At 36.9% G+C, this 19502-nt stretch overlaps 1 protein-coding gene across 1 annotated transcript in view; it reads left to right on the top strand.

The window, feature by feature from the left end:
- Positions 1-19502, top strand: part of PTPN3 (protein tyrosine phosphatase non-receptor type 3) — a 651525-nt gene that overhangs the window by 594037 nt on the left and 37986 nt on the right. Inside the window, exons 25-26 of the mRNA XM_053714599.1 lie at positions 2128-2256; positions 6625-6770. Of these exons, the coding sequence (XP_053570574.1) occupies positions 2128-2256; positions 6625-6770 (275 nt within the window). The remainder of the gene's footprint in view (positions 1-2127; positions 2257-6624; positions 6771-19502) is intronic.

A 19502-nucleotide genomic window follows, 5' to 3' on the forward strand; every position in this document is an offset into this window, starting at 1 on the left:
GGGGGCGACCAGAACAAGCAACTCTTGAAACGAGAGGCCCAGTGGATGTTCAGATTAGGCACAATACAGCCAGGTGGCCTGAACACTATGCCGGACTTTAAAAGCATTATGTGACCAAGAACTGGGGTGCTACATACTTGGGGTATGCCAGGTGGACATTGTGGCTCCGTTTTGGCACACATTCCACTCTCCCCTAGATGTAGGGGAAGGTGTTGTGCGCCTAACGGCATGGTTTAGGGGGGGACATCTGTCTCCACCTTCTCCGTGGAAGCCTGGTCCGCTGGGAGCCATTACCCACTGCTTTAATATGCACCACCAGTCTTAAAAATGGACATAAAAAATTATTTCACCCACTTGGACAAATCCCAAAGGTGGACAGTATCCACATGAGCTATATGTCCTTTTGGCCAGTACCATAACTACCTCTTTTTGCAGATCCTCGTTTGTTTTACAATTATGTTTGTGGATAGAATTTGAAAATAAGGTTTTTTTTCCTTACACGATCTTGTGCATAGCCATTTACATTTACATGTGGCCGATGCAAGCTACAATCCTTTAATGGCCAAATCGAATGCATATAAAAATGGTGCCCCAGCGTTATAACAGCACAGCCCTACAATAATACATATATTGTATATATTCCTTTTCCTTATACTGTTCCCATTCGATATATCTATTTGTTTGCACATACATTGTAGCAGCACACATGCTAAACGTCATCCTGCTTCAATATACTGGTGATACATTGTAAGACACAGCACCCATATCTGCAACATTGTATTTGCGTCTCATTTACAATTTGCCACTCTAATCACCTGTACTGTTATATGGTCCAACTTTTTAATTTTTTAAATTTTTAATGATTATTTTCAATATGCGATATGATCGTATACAGTTTGAAAACTGTGGTCCCATACAGCTGGCACGTAATTATAAATTCCACATAAGCTGTGACACTTTCGGGTAAACCGGATTGTATATGATCACCATGGTGACTGTCTCCATGCCGACTGGACGCAGTAACATTTAACACCGCATATTCATCACAAAAGTTTATAGGCACTTATGATAATGTGGCACATTTTTGTTATAACAAGTCTCTACATTAGTATGTCACCCTAATATGTTTAAAATTGTAGAGTGTATAATTTTATATTAATTTTATGTTTGTTGATCTAATCCGTAAACCGGAAGTGAGGCAATACAACTTCCGGTTTCGGGTAACACTGTGGAACGCAAGATGCGTTCCAAATTCAAAAAAAATTGGTGCACTTTTCATTTGGAGACACTCAGGTTGATGTGATGTAATTGATATGTAACACTATAAATGAGTTGGATTTTGTTTGTTTTGCATGCTGATGAAGGGGTTGTGAACCCCGAAAACGTTCCATTAAATTGGTTTCTTTTGCAAAAAGTCCTGAGAGTGCATTCTCTTGTTTTATATATATATATATATGTGTTTACATATGTATTTATGTGTTGATATGTGTATATATGTCTGTAAATACATATATGCACTGCGACCTCATATCTTTGAGCCCTTATAACTTTTTTGTGTATTTTTGTAATACTTTTTATTACTGTTATTAAAAGTGTAACTGTACTTTTTAATGTATTTTTATGTGTTTTGTGACACTTTTTTATTTTGCGAAACAGTTAACCAGAGCTCTAGCGTAAATCAGGATTGTGCTCACACGTTCTCGTTTACTTTCAACTTGTAATACGAGTACTAAATCCGACATGCACAAACACCTGCTATACACCCCTTTTTGCTTGTGCGTAACTGTTAGCGTGCCACTCGTAATCTGGCCCTTAGTATGTTCAAATTCTGCTATTTCTGATGTAACGTTATTTAGTACCATATATGATAAAGTCCATGCATTAGCACTGGCAGTAGCAAATACAAAATGCCAAAACAATAAATCAGAACATGGGCAAATAGTTTTTACCTTTTAAGTTCTAAAACCCATACCTTCCTCTAGCTAACAAATCAGCCAAAGTGCTAGGGGCTTGGTTATAGATTTAAAAAGGTGGAAATATATACTATAGTATGAAAAGTTTGCTCTCTAGTTGAAAGTATTATTCTCACCTACCTTGTGCAATGTTTCCCTCCCCCCCCCCCAACAGACTAAATGCCAACAGTATTGGCCTGATCCTCCAGATATGATGGAATATGGAAACTTTCGCGTCCAGTGTCAAACAGAAGACTGCACAATTGCTTATATCTTTAGAGAAATGACTATTACAAATATTGAGGTAAGTGGAAATTAAACTAATGTCATCATTCATAAACTATGAATGGCAAATAATGCATTTTTTATGAATATTAAAGTATTTGTTCCCAACTTTGTGTCTGCTTTCCTTTTTTGGCGTTGTTTCCAATGTTTCAAACTTACTGTATTCATTGTGATAATATTTGTGTTTTTTGGCTGCAATTATGTTTTAATAGCCAAACTCTAACCACAGTTTGCCTTATTTAGTGAAGCTAATCCGGGTTGTAGTCCACAAAATAAATAGGCTAGCCCTGATAATAATGTTAGTATAGAGTGCATTGTTTTGCAGTTGTTATGTGATAAAGCTAATTAGGTACAGATATATAGTGGGGTTAGGCTTGGAAAGTCAGCAGGGTGCATTATAAATTCTGAGAATTAGAAATGACTCAATTTTAATTACATGAAAAGAAGCAATAAATAATGAAAGTATATTATAAAGTTGTTTCATTATGCAAAATTAAAACATTTTATTTATAAAAACTGAAGGTGTTTACTCTCCCTTTAAGACTATATATGAGATTTAAAGGGTCATTGGAACTTTTTAATGGACGGATTATTTGTTTACTTTATTTGTTCAGTAATCCGAACACTATCTAGATAATAGTTACATTTAACACCTCATCATTATTTATGTAGCAAAAACATGTTATGGAATCTTTCTTCTAAGTTGGCGTGGGGTTTCATGCCTTCCACATGTTGCACGGCGACATTATAAATAGGTGATTCTCATCTTATATCATTTTGTGGTTGAAGTGGAGATTGGGTCACCCTTGGAACCCATGCAATAATAATGATGGTTGTATACCCATGTTTGTGGCCGAATTAGCGAAACATTGATTATATTAAACCCCCGTCCCTCAGAGAAATATATGGCAAAAGATGACACCGAGCAAGTGAGTGCCATTTTTAGTGTTCATCTGCTCTTGATTGTGTACTTCTGGGTATTATTTGAGCTCTGGAACTTTATGCTTTTAAAATAAAACTTCAATCCTCTGCCTTTTCAATTAACATTACTCCTCATTTAAAATGTGCCTTACCTTTTTTCACAGAATGGACCTATTTCCTTGTGCATTCTGCATTAGAAGGATTGAAGCTTCTATAGATTTCATCCACATGTGTGTTAACTGTTATGTATTTTAACCCAGACATGATCCCTTTTTATATGGTTTTTCCAAGAAAATTGAGACTACATTATTTAAAAGAATAGACAGTCTATTGATTGGTCTCTTACCTTGTGTCCATGCTTTGGTAAGAATGGAGGTCTATAGAGCCTCCTGCTATTCCATTGTGGAATTGAGTGATTTTATGTCAGCCCCCTACCACTTAAAGGGGACAAACAAACTCTATTCTTTAAAATGAACATCCCTTTATGCCACAAAATGTCAATTTTTATGATAAAGGATAAATCAAAATTCTAGATGAGCACACACAGGTTATAATTCCTTAACCACTTAATGACCGAGGACGTGCCAGGCATTTCCTACAAAAAGTGTCAGTTAATGACCAAGGACGTGCCTGGTACGTCCTCTGGGGTTTCAAGCGCTGGAAGCGATCATGATCGCTTCCAGGTGCTTGCAGGGTATTGCAGTGATGCCTCGATATTGAGGCATCCTGCAATAGCCTTTTTTTGCACACCGATGCAGAGAGGGCCACGATGGTGCCGATCATTGGTGGCGTGAGAGGGAGGCGGGTTGGCGGCCCATCGCTAGTTCACTTCCTCTCAGCTTGGATCCGGTTGTGGCAGTGCAGGCAAGGTCATTGGGAGCGCACGAGGGGGGGTAGGAGTGCGTGCATTACTTAGTACAGACACACAGTGACAGTATACAGTGAAGGAGGGAGAGGGAGAGAGAGGGGGGAAATAAGGAATTAATTTTTGGGAAAAGGATCTGGGAGAGGGAGGGGGTAGGATATTGTGGGGGGGGGGGGCAGCTACACTACAGACAAATGGGGTATAATTATAAAAAAGCCAAATTTTGACCAAACTGGGTACAGGAAGAAAGCTGCCAGTACCCAAGTTGGTGGCAATTAGGTAGAAGGGGGGAGGGTTAGAGAGCTGTTTGGGGGGGATCAGGGAGGTTGGGGGTTAAGGGGGGATCCAACTAAGCATTTATATATATAAAAAAAAAAATTATTTTATTTTGTACTTAAAGGGACACTGAACCCAAATTTTTTCTTGCGTGATTCAGATAGAGCATGAGATTTTAAGCAACTTTCTAATTTACTCCTATTATCAAATTTTCTTCATTCTCTTGGTATCTTTATTTGAAATCAAGAATGTAAGTTTAGATGCCGGCCCATTTTTGGTGAACAACCTGGGTTTTCCTTGCTGATTGATGGATACATGTATCCAGCAATAAAAAGTGCTGTCCAGAGGTCTGAACCAAAAAAAAACATCTTAGATGTCTTCTTTTTCAAATAAAGATAGCAAGTGAACGAAAACAAATTGATAAAAGGAGTAAATTAGAAAGTTGCCTAAAATTGCATGCTCTGTCTGAATCACGAAAGAAAAAAATTGGGTTCAATGTTCCTTTAAGATGGCGGTGACAATTGTGAGGGAGGAGAGCTGTTTGAGAGGAGTCATGGAGGGATCAGGGGATGTGTCAGGTGGGAGTCTGATCTTTACAGTAAAGCTAAAATTAACCCTACAAGCTACCATTCACTGCTGGGCATAAAACAAGTGTGGTGCGCAGTGGCATTTAGCAGCCTTCTAATGACCAAAACCATTTGTGCCATAATTGCACTAGCTGTATGTAAATAATTTCAGTGAGAAACCTGAAGTTTGTGAAAAAGTTAACGATTTTTTTTATTTGATCGCAATTGGCGGTGAAATGGTGGCATAAAAATATACCGAAATGAAATGGGCCTAGATCAATACTTTGGGTTGTCTAAAATATATATATATATATATTTTTGGGGGGAAAATGGTTTGGAAATCGCAAAGTGCTACTTGTACTTATTGCCCTATAGCTTGCAAAAAAAGCAAAGAACATGTAAACATTGGGTATTTCTAAACTCAGGACAAAATTTAGAAACTATTTAGCATGGATATTTTTTGTTGGTTGTAGATGTGTAACAGATTTTGGGGATCAAATTTAGTAAAAGTGTGTGGTTTTTTCAATTTTTTCATCATATTTTATTATTTTTTTTATAGTAAATTATAAGATATGATGAAAATAATGGTAGCGTTAGAAAGTCTATTTAATGGCGAGAAAAACGGTATATAATATTTGTGGGTACAGTAAATGAGGAAAATTACAGTTAAATACAAACACTGCAGAAATGTAAAAATAGCCCTTGTCCTTAACGGTAAGAAAATTGAAAAATGGTCTGGTGACTATATGGAACTATAGGTAATCACTGCGTGCCACCCAGTGGTGAAGTGACTGTCTATTTTATAAAAACTGCTAATGACTTTGAGCTGCTGAAGTACAGTAGTATTAGATCAATAATAAATTATTTATACCCTCTTCATTTCTTTTAAACTAAAATTTCTGAAAAGTGCATGAATTTAAAAATAAAACCTAAAAGATTGTTAATAAATAAATAACTAAAAATCATTATTTTATGTGTAGTAGCATTTATTTTTTCTATTTTATAAAGCACACTCTTACTGTGACTTTAATACTAAAATTGTTTGGTTGAATCCTATTAAGAGTTATAAACTGAACTTCTTATAGTTATATGAAACCCAAAACTGTTTCGTTTTGAGTTAGAGCGCATCATTTTTTTTAAATAAAAGGTTCCAATTTATTTATATTATTAATTTTGCATCATTCACATGATCTTCTATGTTGAAGAGATACCTAGGATAGGTGCCTGGAGCACTAAATGGCAGGAAATAGTGCTAGTGCTCTTGGAAATAGATAACATTCTTGCAAAACTGCTGCCATGTAGTGCTTTTCAACAAAAGATACCAAGAGAAAGAAGAAAATTTGATAATAGAACTAAATTAGAAAATAGTTTTTAAAAAGTTTGAGTTTCTAACCCCTTTAAAAAAAATGTCAACTATTTTAGTTTGTAATAAAAAAAAAAAACATGTTTACATTGACAAGGGCTCAGGATTTTGTTATCCCTCACCAGTCATGCTTACAGAGTGATGCAAACTTTAAAGGAATGATAAACACCTTCTTCCTTTTACCAGTTTAAAGACTTGTTATGCCCATATTATACACCTTATAGTTACATAGCACAAGTAAAGAAAGCTGGTGTATTTTATTGTGCAGTGTATGTCATCCTCTGTATTCTGTGAACCCTTAGTAGCTGCCATCTCTAGATTCTGTTTACTTTGCTTGAAATCAAACCATGGATTTATTATGTCATGGAACATGTTAATATTTTGTGTCCTTATTAGACAGGGGAAGAGCTTCCAGTTTCTCATCTGCAGTATGTTGCATGGCCAGATCACGGAGTCCCTGATGATTCTTCTGACTTCTTAGAGTTTGTAACATGTGTCAGGCAAAAAAGGGGAGATAACAAGCCGATTCTAGTTCACTGCAGGTAATTTATATTTTTATCAATGGTTATAAATAATAGACTGTTTTTCTATATAATGTATGTTTAGTTACAAGTCCACTACTATTTATATCTTTTTATATTCAAGATTGATATCACACACAAATCATTATATAGGCTTCCTCAAATGTTCTAATTTTTAAACTAATTTGTATGTGTTACTTTGATGTTAAAAATATATATATATATTACCAGGTATTTTCTTCTGAATTAAATTTATTTGAGTTGTAAAATATATTTTTTTCTCTGCATGGTACTATAGGCCTGATTTAAGAAAAAATTGTCAGCGTGGAGAGAAATCATCAGCTTTTTTTTTTTTTTTACTGGGGCTTATGTTTTAAAGTGTCTCTCCTTAAAGGGACACGGAACTCAAATTTTTTTTCTTTCGTGATTCAGATAGAGCATGAAATTTTAAGCAGCTTTCTAATTTACTCCTATTGTCAAATTTTCTTTTGGTATCTTTATTTGAAATGCAAGAATGTAAGTTTAGATGCAGGCCCATTTTTGGTGAACAACCTTGGTTGTTCTTGCTGATTGGTGGATAAATTCATCCACCAATAAAAAAGTGCTGTCCAGAGGTCTGAACTAAAAAAAAAGCTTAGATGCCTTCTTTTTCAAATAAAGATAGCAAGAGAATGAAGAAAAATTGATAATAGGAGTAAATTAGAAAGTTGCTTAAAATTGCATGCTCTATCTGAATGACAAAATGAAAAAATTGTGTTCAGTGTCCCTTTAACATTATAATTATCTAGAGTTCACTAATATGCTTATACATAGGTCTCAATGTAAAAATGATTTTTAATCCCTTGTGCCAATTGGACGTAGGTGCAACGTGTCACAGTACTGTGGTGACGTAGTACCTATGTCCAACACTTTGGCTCATGCTGCGGTCCCCGCTGTCAACTTAGAGGGATCCTTACTCTATACAAATAATTTTGGATGGGGAAAAGGAGATATTAGAGGGGTGGGGGACCCTACAGTGAGATAGTTTGAAGGGGAGGTTAGTGGGTGAGGTGGGGATTACTACACTACAGAAAAATTAAAATTAATAAATAAATAAAACACAGTACATCCCCCAAACTACACACTGGCATATTGCCAGTGACAAATATAGAGGTATGGGGGTGGGGTGGAGGAAGAGAGCTATTTCTGAGGGGTCAGAGAGGTGGGATGATGAGGGGCGATTTCTACACTATAAAAATAAATAAATAAAACATAACTGCTTACTGGTTGCCAGTACCCAAGATGGTGGAAGATAATAGTAACCAGTGGAGAGGGAAGGGAGGTTAGAGAGTTGTTTGAGTAGAATCAGGGAGGTGTCAAGTGGAAGGTTAATCACTGCACTACAATACATTAGAAAGCTACAGGTTTTTGTGGAGTGGGATAATTATCTTTTTTATAAAAAAAAATTTAGTGCATCGAGGAAGTGAAGTTTTAGTGTCTGAGAAAATTGGATTTATTTCACTTCAATCAAGAGTTTGTTATTTTAAAAACCAGAGTAGGTTTACTCTGATTTTCTCCTTTTTCAAGGATTGGGTATAGCTGTACTCCATGTCAGTCTCTTCAGCAGGACATTGGTGGCTTTAAAGCAGTTAGGAACTTGTGAGGTGGGCCTTACAGCGTTTTCCTAACATTTTGCTGTCCTAGTATAGAAAGCCTGAGTTGGTGTACTCTGACCTTTCTTTTCTACGGGTCTCTGTGAGGAATGGCGTCCTCTCATACCTAAGGAGCCGTCTACATGCCGGATGGCTAGATGCAGGTAAGTGCCTATTGTCTTCTAGGGTTGGGAGGCTGGCACTTCAGAGCCATTTAAAAGCAAGAGGGCTCTCTGCAATTTATCAATTGGGACATAGAATACTTGGTTTAGGATTATCTAAGGCATTATGCAGGCACTTATCTGCTGTGACAGGAGACTGAGAGTTAACCCCTTTCATGGAGAGGAAGGGGTTAACCTCTTAAACTGGCTTTCTTTGGGCATGTTTTTTATCAGAATGAGCAGGGCATATGTTATAATTATTTAACTCAGCTAACTAAGACTATGGTCTTCATAGTGACTCCAAGTGCATACTAAACACATGCAATCTGTTTTGGGGTGAACAGCACTAATAGCTTAGTAACTGAAGTTATCAGTTAGCCGCCTCAGAGTTCACCGGTTGAGTCCCTATACTGGGGTAATATAAACGTTTTGCGTTTAAATTCTTAACGCTACTGGGTTTTTTATGTCAGAGCCTGTCTAGTGCAGCGTGCCTTTTTCCTACAGCGGCGCCTTTCTAGGGGATTGTAGTGTATTCTTGCCCCTAACCTCTCCGCCTTTAAACGTTCCCTAAAGACCTTTCTGTTCAGGGAAGCTTATCACCCAACTTATTAACAATCTAACTTCACTTAACTAACAGTTGCCCTCTATCTCCTCACAAATATCATTCTCACCTTTGCAGTCCCCACCTCCTGTTTCTCATCCTCCTACCCATCTCGATTGTAAGTTCCCATGGGAATAGGGCCTTCAATTCCCCCTGTATTTGTCTGTAAATTTTTGTCTTTTATCGTATTGTTTCTCCATTGTACTGTTATCCTTGTACCCATGGGCAGCGCTGCAGAATCTGTTGTATAAATAATACATATAATAATAATATTCTCCGCTTTGGCAAAGCGGTACATTATTTTCTTTTATTATGCTCACATCAATTGTTGAGGGAGCTGGAAGACATTAGACGCCCTTATTTTAGGCAGAATAAAGCGCAATGATACGTGCTTCATTTCCATGATGTTTTTTTTTTCATGTCCCCGCCTTCTTTATGTAGAAGTGGAGCAACGCCATTTTGGACCTCTTGCCGAGTCTGTGGATATAACCCCACATTATTCTCTGAGGAGAACGGAGCGGCAGTCATAATTTCCGTTATTCAGCTGCAACTGGCTTAATGTAGATAACTATTATTATTTTATATTTCTGCATTTTTAGGTGGAGAAAACTGTGCTTATTTTGAAACAGGGGCGGTTCCTAATAATTGCTGATGGGCTTTTGAGGTCTAAATAACAATTTTGTATCTCTCATATTTAGTATGTATCTTTTTAAAATAAATGTATTCTCCTTGTTTGAGCCTAATGTCTCTCACAGCGAGTTTTAAGAGAGAAAACGCAAGAGATAATTTGTCTATGCTTTTCTGTGCTTCTTGTTTAGCCAAAGCTACTGTTGTACAGATAGCTTGTTGCCCTCTGACCCTCATGTCTCCTAGGATAATGCTGTTCAGGTGATGCCACAGTTTTTTTCCTTAAACGTCTCAAGCCTCTACGGCATCACATGCAGTGCCCTTTTTTTTATCTCCTGGAGGAGTGTATTTGGCGACAGAAACTGCAGCTCACGTATCCTCTGCGGTATCTGCAGCTTTTTCTGTTTTTTTCCTTACCTACAGGGAAAACGCAAGAGGTTATTTAAAATCAGATAGTAAGGTTTCTGTTCCTCATCCTGCTACACAGGTCGCTCTTTCTCCTAAGTCTGGTGAGGAGGATTCACTGGTAGATTCTAAGGGTAAAATCTCAGATTCGGACACTATAATTGCTTCATCTGATGTAGAAGTGGTCTCCTTCAGATGTATGCTTGCACACCTCGTGTACTGTTAAAGGAGGTTTTGGCTACTTAGAAGACATCGATTCCCTGTCGTTGTCAACCTTGGAAAGTTTTGTAAACTTTCACATTTCTATGATGTTCCTTCCTATGAGGAGGTGTTTTCTAGACGTGCCTTGGATGTTTTTAAGAGAAGCTAGGGATACCTTTCTTCCTGTCTCCCATCCTTTAAAGGATTTTCCTGTCACTGACTCCATTAAAATGCATGGTGCCTTAAGTAGAAGCAAGCTTTTCTACTACTGCTCAGAGAACTTTGATCTCTATGTAGGGTAACTGCTCCTTTACGGACCCATGGATAAGAAGCTGGAGATTTAATTGTTCATTTAGAGCAATGCCTCGTCTTACTAGACTGCTGTGCTAGCCAGTCGGGCTTGTGGCTGAAATCTTGAAAATCGGCTGAGAAGCTTACCTGCGGCTTAGTGGTACAGCCTAAACTTTCTAGTTCTGCAGTGACAGGTACTTATTTTATGTTTCCTCCTAATCCAAGCTTCTGGCATTTCTTTTCAAGGATGAGACCTTGTTGGGACTTGGTCTGGCAGAATTATCCTCTGACAGTCAGTCATGTCTTTGGGAAGTCAACAATTTTAGTCCATTCTAAGATTCCTGCCAGGGGTAGATTTCGCCTTCTGGAGTATCTGCAATCCAGGTATGATGAGAAGCATTCCTTGAACTGGGTTCAGGACCTTTTCTGGGAGTGATAGTCCCAGTCTGGGAACAGACTCTAGGTATTTTCCTCAAGTTTCTCAGGTCTGCCCTTCAAAGTAGTATCCATTCTCATTTGCTGTAAGTGGGCCTGTTCATAATGAACATAGACCTGAAGGAGTGTATTTATTGTTCCCATGATCGGGATCTTCTCAAGTCTCTGGGTATCGTCTTCTTAGAAAGACTTTTAGGTCTTGGGATATTGCAAGGGTGTTTTCTGGACAATATATGGTTCAGGTGTCATCCTTCCTTCAAACAAACTCTCTTTTGGGAGATCTTGTCCAATCTACTTTCCCATGGTTGGGAAATGAATCTTGAGCAGAGTTCCCTTGTTCCATCCACAAGGGTGATTTTTTTTTTTTTTTTCTGCAGGACCTTAATAGATACTCTATTTAGGAGAAGATTCTATCAGAGGTCAGCTAATCAAGGATTTATTCATTTTCCTCTCACTGCTGTCTACTGTCCCGGCCAACAGCAAGCTCTAATGGTCCGGTTGATAGCTTAACCATCTTGCAACCCAGAGGGTTGAGATTTTGAATCTAGCTGCAGTTGATTTTCCTTCACTTTTCAGTGACTTTATGTATGGAGGGAATTGGTCTGATGGTTTCCACGGACATCATTCCCTTTTTGCTATTTTCCATACAATGGAGATAATTCGGATCTGTCTCAGGAGATAGATCTAGGTCAATCAAGAGACTTTCTCCCATGGTGGTTTGTCAGGAGTATCTGTTTCAGGGCGAGTGCTTCTGGAGACATTCCTAGGTGATGTGTCCACGGAAGCCAGCCTGCTGGGCTGGGAAGCAGTCTGGGACTTATTTAAGGCATGGAAGTGTCTGCTAACATCTTGGAGTTGAAATAAATATATATTTATTTAAAAATACTAATAACATATTCCCCTATGTGAAAAACATTGGACTGTGAAATATTTACAGTAAATAGGCGGTATAAGGCTTAATTAGATATGAATATTGCATAAAAATGATTTTACATGTTTTCATCTACTTAACTGCAAAGGGCTCCAATGCACTTCTGTATATGTCTATATTTGTGTACATATGTATTTATGTGTTTATATGCAAATAAATGTAAATACATATATACACATGAATACATATGTACACACACAAAATGAGAAGAGACACACTCAGGTCTTAATAAACATAATTTTATTTCTTCTTAAGCAAATTTTCAGTCAACGTTTCGGTCCTCATAGAGACTTTTTTCAAGACTGTTTTCATGTAGATATTCAACGGATATGCTCCAGCGGTGAGGACCGAAACGTTGACTGAAAATTTGCTTAAGAAGAAATAAAATTATGTTTATTAAGACCTGAGTGTGCCTCTTCTCATTTTGAAGTTCCTATCTACCTACCATAGAGAGCACCCAGGCATTTCACCATATCAGGGAGTGCTGGGAACTCAGAAAATACACACACACACACAACACACACACACACACACACACACACACACATATATATATATATATATATCTATATATATATATATATATATATATATATATATATATATACAAAACATATACATATTTAGACATGTATATGTATGTATCTCTATGTTAAAGCTCTTTGCAGTCCTTTTATTTTCTAACACTTGAGACCTCATATCTTTGAGCCCTTATAACTTTTTTGTGCAATATTTTATAAAAAACATTTTTTATTAGACAATGTTACTATGAGTGTAGCTGTACTTTGTAATGTACTTTTGATGTGTTTTGTGACAGTTTTATGTTTTTGCAAAACAGTTAACCAGAGCTCTGAGGACCCGGTAATCATTCTAGCGTAAATCGCTCACGCGTCCACTTACAACTTGTAATACGAGCACTACACCCAACACGTGCAAACAACCACAATAAAATCCTTTTTCACTTATGTGTAACTGGCACGTCACTCGTAATCTGGCCCTATGTTGGTTAGATGTTTAAAGATTAAAGGGACATTAAACACTTTGAGATGGTAATATAAAATGATAAATAGTATAAATAAGAAACAACTCTACAATATACTTTTTTGAGCTTTTCAGTTCTGCTAGAAATGGAAGTGCAGAACACTGTTATATTCCACACAGCCATTGGCTGCAGACTCTAGTGACTTATTTATAACTGTCCCTAATTGGCCCACAACAGAGAAGGTAACCCAAGTTACAACATGGCAGCTCCCATTGTTTTATAGACACTAAAACTTTACATTTATTTTGTCCAATATTTAAACAGCTATGAAACCTTTAAAAACACATCTACATGTTATTCTCATACTAATCTTTTCTTTGAATACATCATTCTATCTAGCATTTATTTAGTGTTTAATGTCCCTTTAATAACCCACTGAGGTTTTCTATTGTGGCTCACCAACTTGTCAAATATTTTTTTTATTGTGGATTTTAAGCAAGGTTTCAAATCATCTTTTTAATTTTATCTGTTATTTTGAAGGGAGACATCCCTATTTTGTCTTACTTTTTAAACATTAGTTTTTGGATATTATTTAAAATATCAGAATAAAATACTATATTGATTTTTAATATTTCTATATGGTTCTATTTAATTACTATAAGATCAGTGCTAGGACTAGCGCTGCTACTTTAATGATTTTTTTATTTATATCCTAAGTTGGTTAGCACAACTGAAGACCTCAGGTAGAGGCTAAGGCTTTAAACAAATATATAATATATATATATATATATAGATATATATATATATATATATATATATACAGTTGTATGCAAAATTTTAGGCACCCCTTACAATTTCCATGATTTTCATTTTATAAATAATTGGGTGTTTGGTATCAGCGATTTTATTTTGATCTATTCAATAACTGAAGGACACAGTCATTTTTCAGTAGTGAAATTAGGTTTATTGGATTAACAGAAAATGTGCAATATGCATCAAAACAAAATTAGACAGGTGCATACATTTGGGCACCCTTGTCATTTTGTGGATTTGAATACCTGTAACTACCTAGCACTGATTAACTGGAACACACAATTGGTTTGGTGAGCCCATTAAGCCTTGAACTTCATAGACAGGTGCATCCAATAATGAGAAAAGGTATTTAAGGTGGCCAAATTGCAAGTTGTTGTTCTCTTTGACTCTCCTCTGAAGAGTGGCAACATGGGGGCCTCAAAACAACTCTCAAATGACCTGAAAACAAAGATTGTTCAACATTATGGTTTAGGGAAAGGCTACAAAAAGCTATTGTAGAGCTTTAAGCTGTCCGTTGTCCAGTGTGAAGAACATATAGTGAGGAAATGGAAGACCACAGGCACAGTTAAGGCCAGAAGTAAAATATCGAAGAGGCAAAGGCAAAGGATGGTGGGAGCGGTCAAAAGCAGCCCACAGACCACCTCCAAAGACCTATAACATCATCTTGCTGCAGATGGTGTCACTGTTCATTGTTCAACAATTCAGCGTATGGGAGAGTTGCTAGAGGTATGCAAACACACATTTGGACAAGCCAGCTTCATTTGGGAATAAGGTGCTGTGGACTGATGAAACAAAGATTGAGTTATTTGGTCATAACAAGGCGCGTTATGCATGGCGGCAAAAGAACACAGCGTTCCAAGACAAACACTTGCTAGCCACAGTAAAATTTGGTGGATGTTTCATCATACTGTGGGGCTGTGGGGCCAGTGCCGGTACTGGGAATCTTGTTAAAGTTGCGGGTCGCATGGATTACAATCAATATCAGCAGATACTTGAGAATAATGTTATGGAATCAGTCACAAAGTTGAAGTTACGCCAGAGCTGGATATTTCAACCCAAAACACTGCTCAAAATCTACTCTGGCATTTATGCAGAGGAACAAGTACAATGTTCTGGAATGGCCATCCCAGTCCCCAGACCTGAATATCATTGAAAATCTGTGGGGTGATTTGAAGCGGGCTGTCCATTCTCGGCAACCATCAAACCTAACTGAACTGGAGATGTTTTGCAAGGAGGAATGGTCCAAAATACCTTCATACCAGAATCCAGACACTCATTATAGGCTATAGGAAGCATCTGTTTTCGCTAAAGGAGGCCTCTACTAAATATTGATGCAATATTTCTGTTGGGGTGCCCAAATTATGCACCTGTCTAATTTCGTTTTGATGCATATTGCACATTTTCTGTTAATCCAATAAACCTAATTTCACTACTTAAAATAATTACTGTTCTTCAGTTATTTGATAGATCAAAATGAAATTGTTTATCCAAACACCTAATTATTTATAAATGAAAATCATGCATATGACTGTGTATATGTGTGTATATATATATATATATATTATATATATATATGATGTGTGTGTGGTGTCGTATATATCTGTGTGTGTGTATATAAAAAATACAATACCCCCCAACATTAAAGGGGGGATTAGGTGGGTTTTAGAGTAGGGTTGGGTGTGTGGGTGGTGGGTTTTAATATAGGGGGGTATTTTTTTATTTTTTTTTACAGGTGAAAGAGCTGATTACTTTGGGGCAATGCCCCGCAAAAGCCCCTTTTAAGGGCTATTTGTAATTTAGTATAGGGTAGGGAATTTTATTATTTGGGGGGCTTTTTTATTTTATTAGGGGGATTAGATTAGGTGTAATTAGTTTAAAATTCTTGTAATTCCTTTTTTTTTTCGTAATTTAGTTTATTTAATTTAATTGTAATTAATTGTAGGTAGTTTAGGTAATTAGTTTAATTATAGTGTAGTGTTAGGTGTGATTGTAACTTAGGTTAGGGTTTATTTTACAGGTACTTTTGTACTTATTTTAGCTAGGTAGTTATTAAATAGTTAATAACTATTTAATGACTATTGTACCTAGTTAAAATAAATACAAAGTTGCCTGTAAAATAAAAATAAACCTTAAGATGGCTACAATGTAAGCTATGTAGCAATGTAGCTATATTAGGGTTTATTTTATCGGTAAGTATTTAGTTTTAAATAGGAATAATTTAGTTAATTGTAGTAATTTAATTTCGTTTTATTTAAATTATATTTAAGTTAGGGGGGGTTGGGGTTAGATTTAGATTTAGGGGTTAATAAATTTAATATAGTAGGGGCGGACGTTGGGGTCGGCAGATTAGGGGTTAATAAATGTAGGTAGGTGTCGGCGATGTTGGGGACGGCAGATTCAGGGGTGTTAATCAAATTTAACTAGTGTTTGCGAGGCGGAGTGTGGCGGTTAAGGGGTTAATACATTTATTAAAGTGACGGCGATGTCCGGTCGGCAGATTAGGGGTTAAACATTTAGTTAAGTGTTTCCGATGTGGGGGGGGGCTCGGTTTAGTGGTTAATAGGTAGCTTTATGGGTGTTAGTGTACTTTTTAGCACTTTAGTTAAGAGTTTTATGTTACGGCGTTAGCCCATAAAACTCTTAACTACTAACTTTTATATGCGGTAGGAGTCTGGACAGGAGAGGGTCTACTGCTCACTTTTTCAGGTGATCGTAATACCGGCGTTAGGAAAATCCCATTAAAAAGATAGGATACGCAATTTGACATAAGGGGATTTGCGGTAAGATAAAATTGCGGAAAAAAGGTGAGCGCGTAGGACCCTCTCCTGCCTGACTCGTCAATACCAGCGGGCGTTAAAAGCAGCGTTGGGACCCCTCAACGCTGCTTTTTAAGGTTAACGCAAGACTCGTAATCTAGCCGAATGTAAATTTATTTCTAACACCTTCAAACTCATCACCTGTGTAAATGTTATTTTTGTCCACAAAGGGTTAATCCCAATGAGGCACATACTTATATAACCATTTAAAACAGTGATTTTTCTCTAAATCACAGCACATATATTTACACAGACCATATGTTATAAAGCATATAGTATCAACAAAGTTTATTTCAAAATAGCAGAAGGTTTACACATCTAGCTTCAAATGAATTAAATTACATTGAATGTGATATCTTATACAATATAATTTACATAGGCATACCTCAGAGTTCACAATCTCTGCATCTCAACCGCCATTGGGGAAAAAAAAAAAAGCTGCTAGCAATGTTAAGTGCAAAGCAGTCTTTTAAGTTGGCCACTTGATTCTAATTGGCTATATCGTCATATGACGTTTCAAAGGAGGTGTGTCAAAGTAGCGTCTAATGTTTACAATGTGACAAATTAATTGGCAATCCTAGTAGTATCAGTGTAGGGACCGGGGAATATCAAATGGTTATTAGAGAATATTGGTGGTTATTAGTGCACAGTTTTGGTGCCGTGTGTCCCATAACAAGGAATTACTCGCTATACATAGCGACTTTTAAATGCATCTCGCAATCCATATGTCATGTTAGTTATACTCCAAATAGCCCTGTATCTAACAAATTATCAACAATTAGTTGTACAAATGTTGCATATAAACAGTAAATGAAAGAATATACATACACACCGATAGTTTTATACATCATTGGATATAGTGGGAATTTTCCTTAGTAGAACAATGAATAATCAATATAGTGTGCCCAATCTATGTATCCACTGTGTTTCTCTTTTAAGTAATTCCTCATCCCTGTTGCCTCCTCTTTTAAGTGGGGGAATCCTGTCAATCACCATGGCATGTAACATTGCCACTGTATGACCCATTTCCATAAAATGTCTGCCTACTGGCTGGTCACTTTTTTATATAAACAGTAAATGAAAGAATATACATACACACCAATAGTTTTATACATCATTAGATATAGTGGGGATTTTCCTTAGTAGAACAATGAATAATCGATATAGGCATTTAGTCCCATTGAGGCCAGTGTGCCCAATCTATGTATCCACTGTGTTTCTCTTTTAAGTAATTCCTCATCCCTGTTGCCGCCTCTTTTAAGTGGGGGAATCCTGTCAATCACCATGGCATGTAACATGGCCACTGTATGACCCATTTCCATAAAATGTCTGGCTACTGGCTGGTCACTTTTTTATCTTTTAAGGCTGATCTAATAGCACTATTGTGGTTTCGCAAGTCTTTCTTTTAAAGGGGGTACCCGCTTTACCTATATAAAATTTCCCACATGGGCAAGTAAGAAAGTATACTATATAATCAGATGTGCATGTAAGTCTATGTCTAATGTTGTACTTTTTGGATTTAAAAGGGTGGCTAAATGTTGTTCCAGAGAATAGCACGTTACGCAATTTCCACACTTGTAACAACCAGGTTTCCTTTAGGTAGCCAGGTAGTTTGTTCCTGGCTGATATCATGCTTAACTAGCATGGTTCTCAAAACTTTGTCTTTTTCTGTATACCATTCTGGGTGGTTTTATGCCCGTAAAGGGTTAGTGTGGGTCCTCAGATAGTAAGTGCCAATTCTTTGTTAATACCTTTTTTTATTGTGTGGCTAGGTGGATTGTATGTAGTTACAAAATTCAAATTAGTGTCTCTCTCTTTTACTGGTTTTGGTTTTATAAATCAATGTTTCTTGATTTAGATCTTTAATCTCAGCCCAAACAGTATCAATTTATTTTGCTCTATATCCCCTAGACAGGAATCTATTTCTCATAATTTTATATTGTGACTCCTTATTGCTTTGTTCTGTATTATTACTTATGACTGTCAATAGTTGAGACTTCAGGATACCCCTTTTAAGTTGTGGTCCGTCGGTTTGGAATAGAGTTTAGTGCATAATGTGCTTTGAGTACCTTGTGTTTGTTTGTAAATGCAGAGATCCAAAAAATGAAGTTCAGTGTTACTGTTCTCCATCTTGAATTGTACATTTGGTTGATTCAAATTTAGTTGGGTAACACCATTTCTTAAGTTCTATATCAGAGCCTCCCCATACCATAACAACATCATTGATATATCTTCGATACATTAGTATATTGGGATTTACTTGATTATATATATATATATTTCTTTCATGTAATTAGCAAGAGTCCATGAAGCTAGTGACGTATGGGATATACATTCCTACCAGGAGGGGCCAAAGTTTCCCAAACCTCAAAATGCCTATAAATACACCCCTCACCACACCCACAACTCAGTTTTTACAAACTTTGCCTCCTATGGAGGTGGTGAAGTAAGTTTGTGCTAGATTCTACGTTGATATGCGCTCCGCAGCAGGTTGGAGCCCGGTTTTCCTCTCAGCGTGCACGTGAATGTCAGAGGGATGTTAGGGAGAGTATTTGCCTATTTGAATTCAATGATCTTCCTTCTACGGGGTCTATTTCATAGGTTCTCTGTTATCGATCGTAGAGATTCATCTCTTACCTCCCTTTTCAGATCGACGATATACTCTTATATTATACCATTACCTCTACTGATTCTCGTTTCAGTACTGGTTTGGCTTTCTACTACATGTAGATGAGTGTCCTGGGGTAAGTAAGTCTTATTTTCTGTGACACTCTAAGCTATGGTTGGGCACTTTTATATAAAGTTCTAAATATATGTATTCAAAACATTTATTTGCCTTGACTCAGAATGTTCAACGTT

Source organism: Bombina bombina, chromosome 5 (assembly GCF_027579735.1).
Source record: "Bombina bombina isolate aBomBom1 chromosome 5, aBomBom1.pri, whole genome shotgun sequence".
NCBI lineage: Eukaryota > Metazoa > Chordata > Amphibia > Anura > Bombinatoridae > Bombina > Bombina bombina.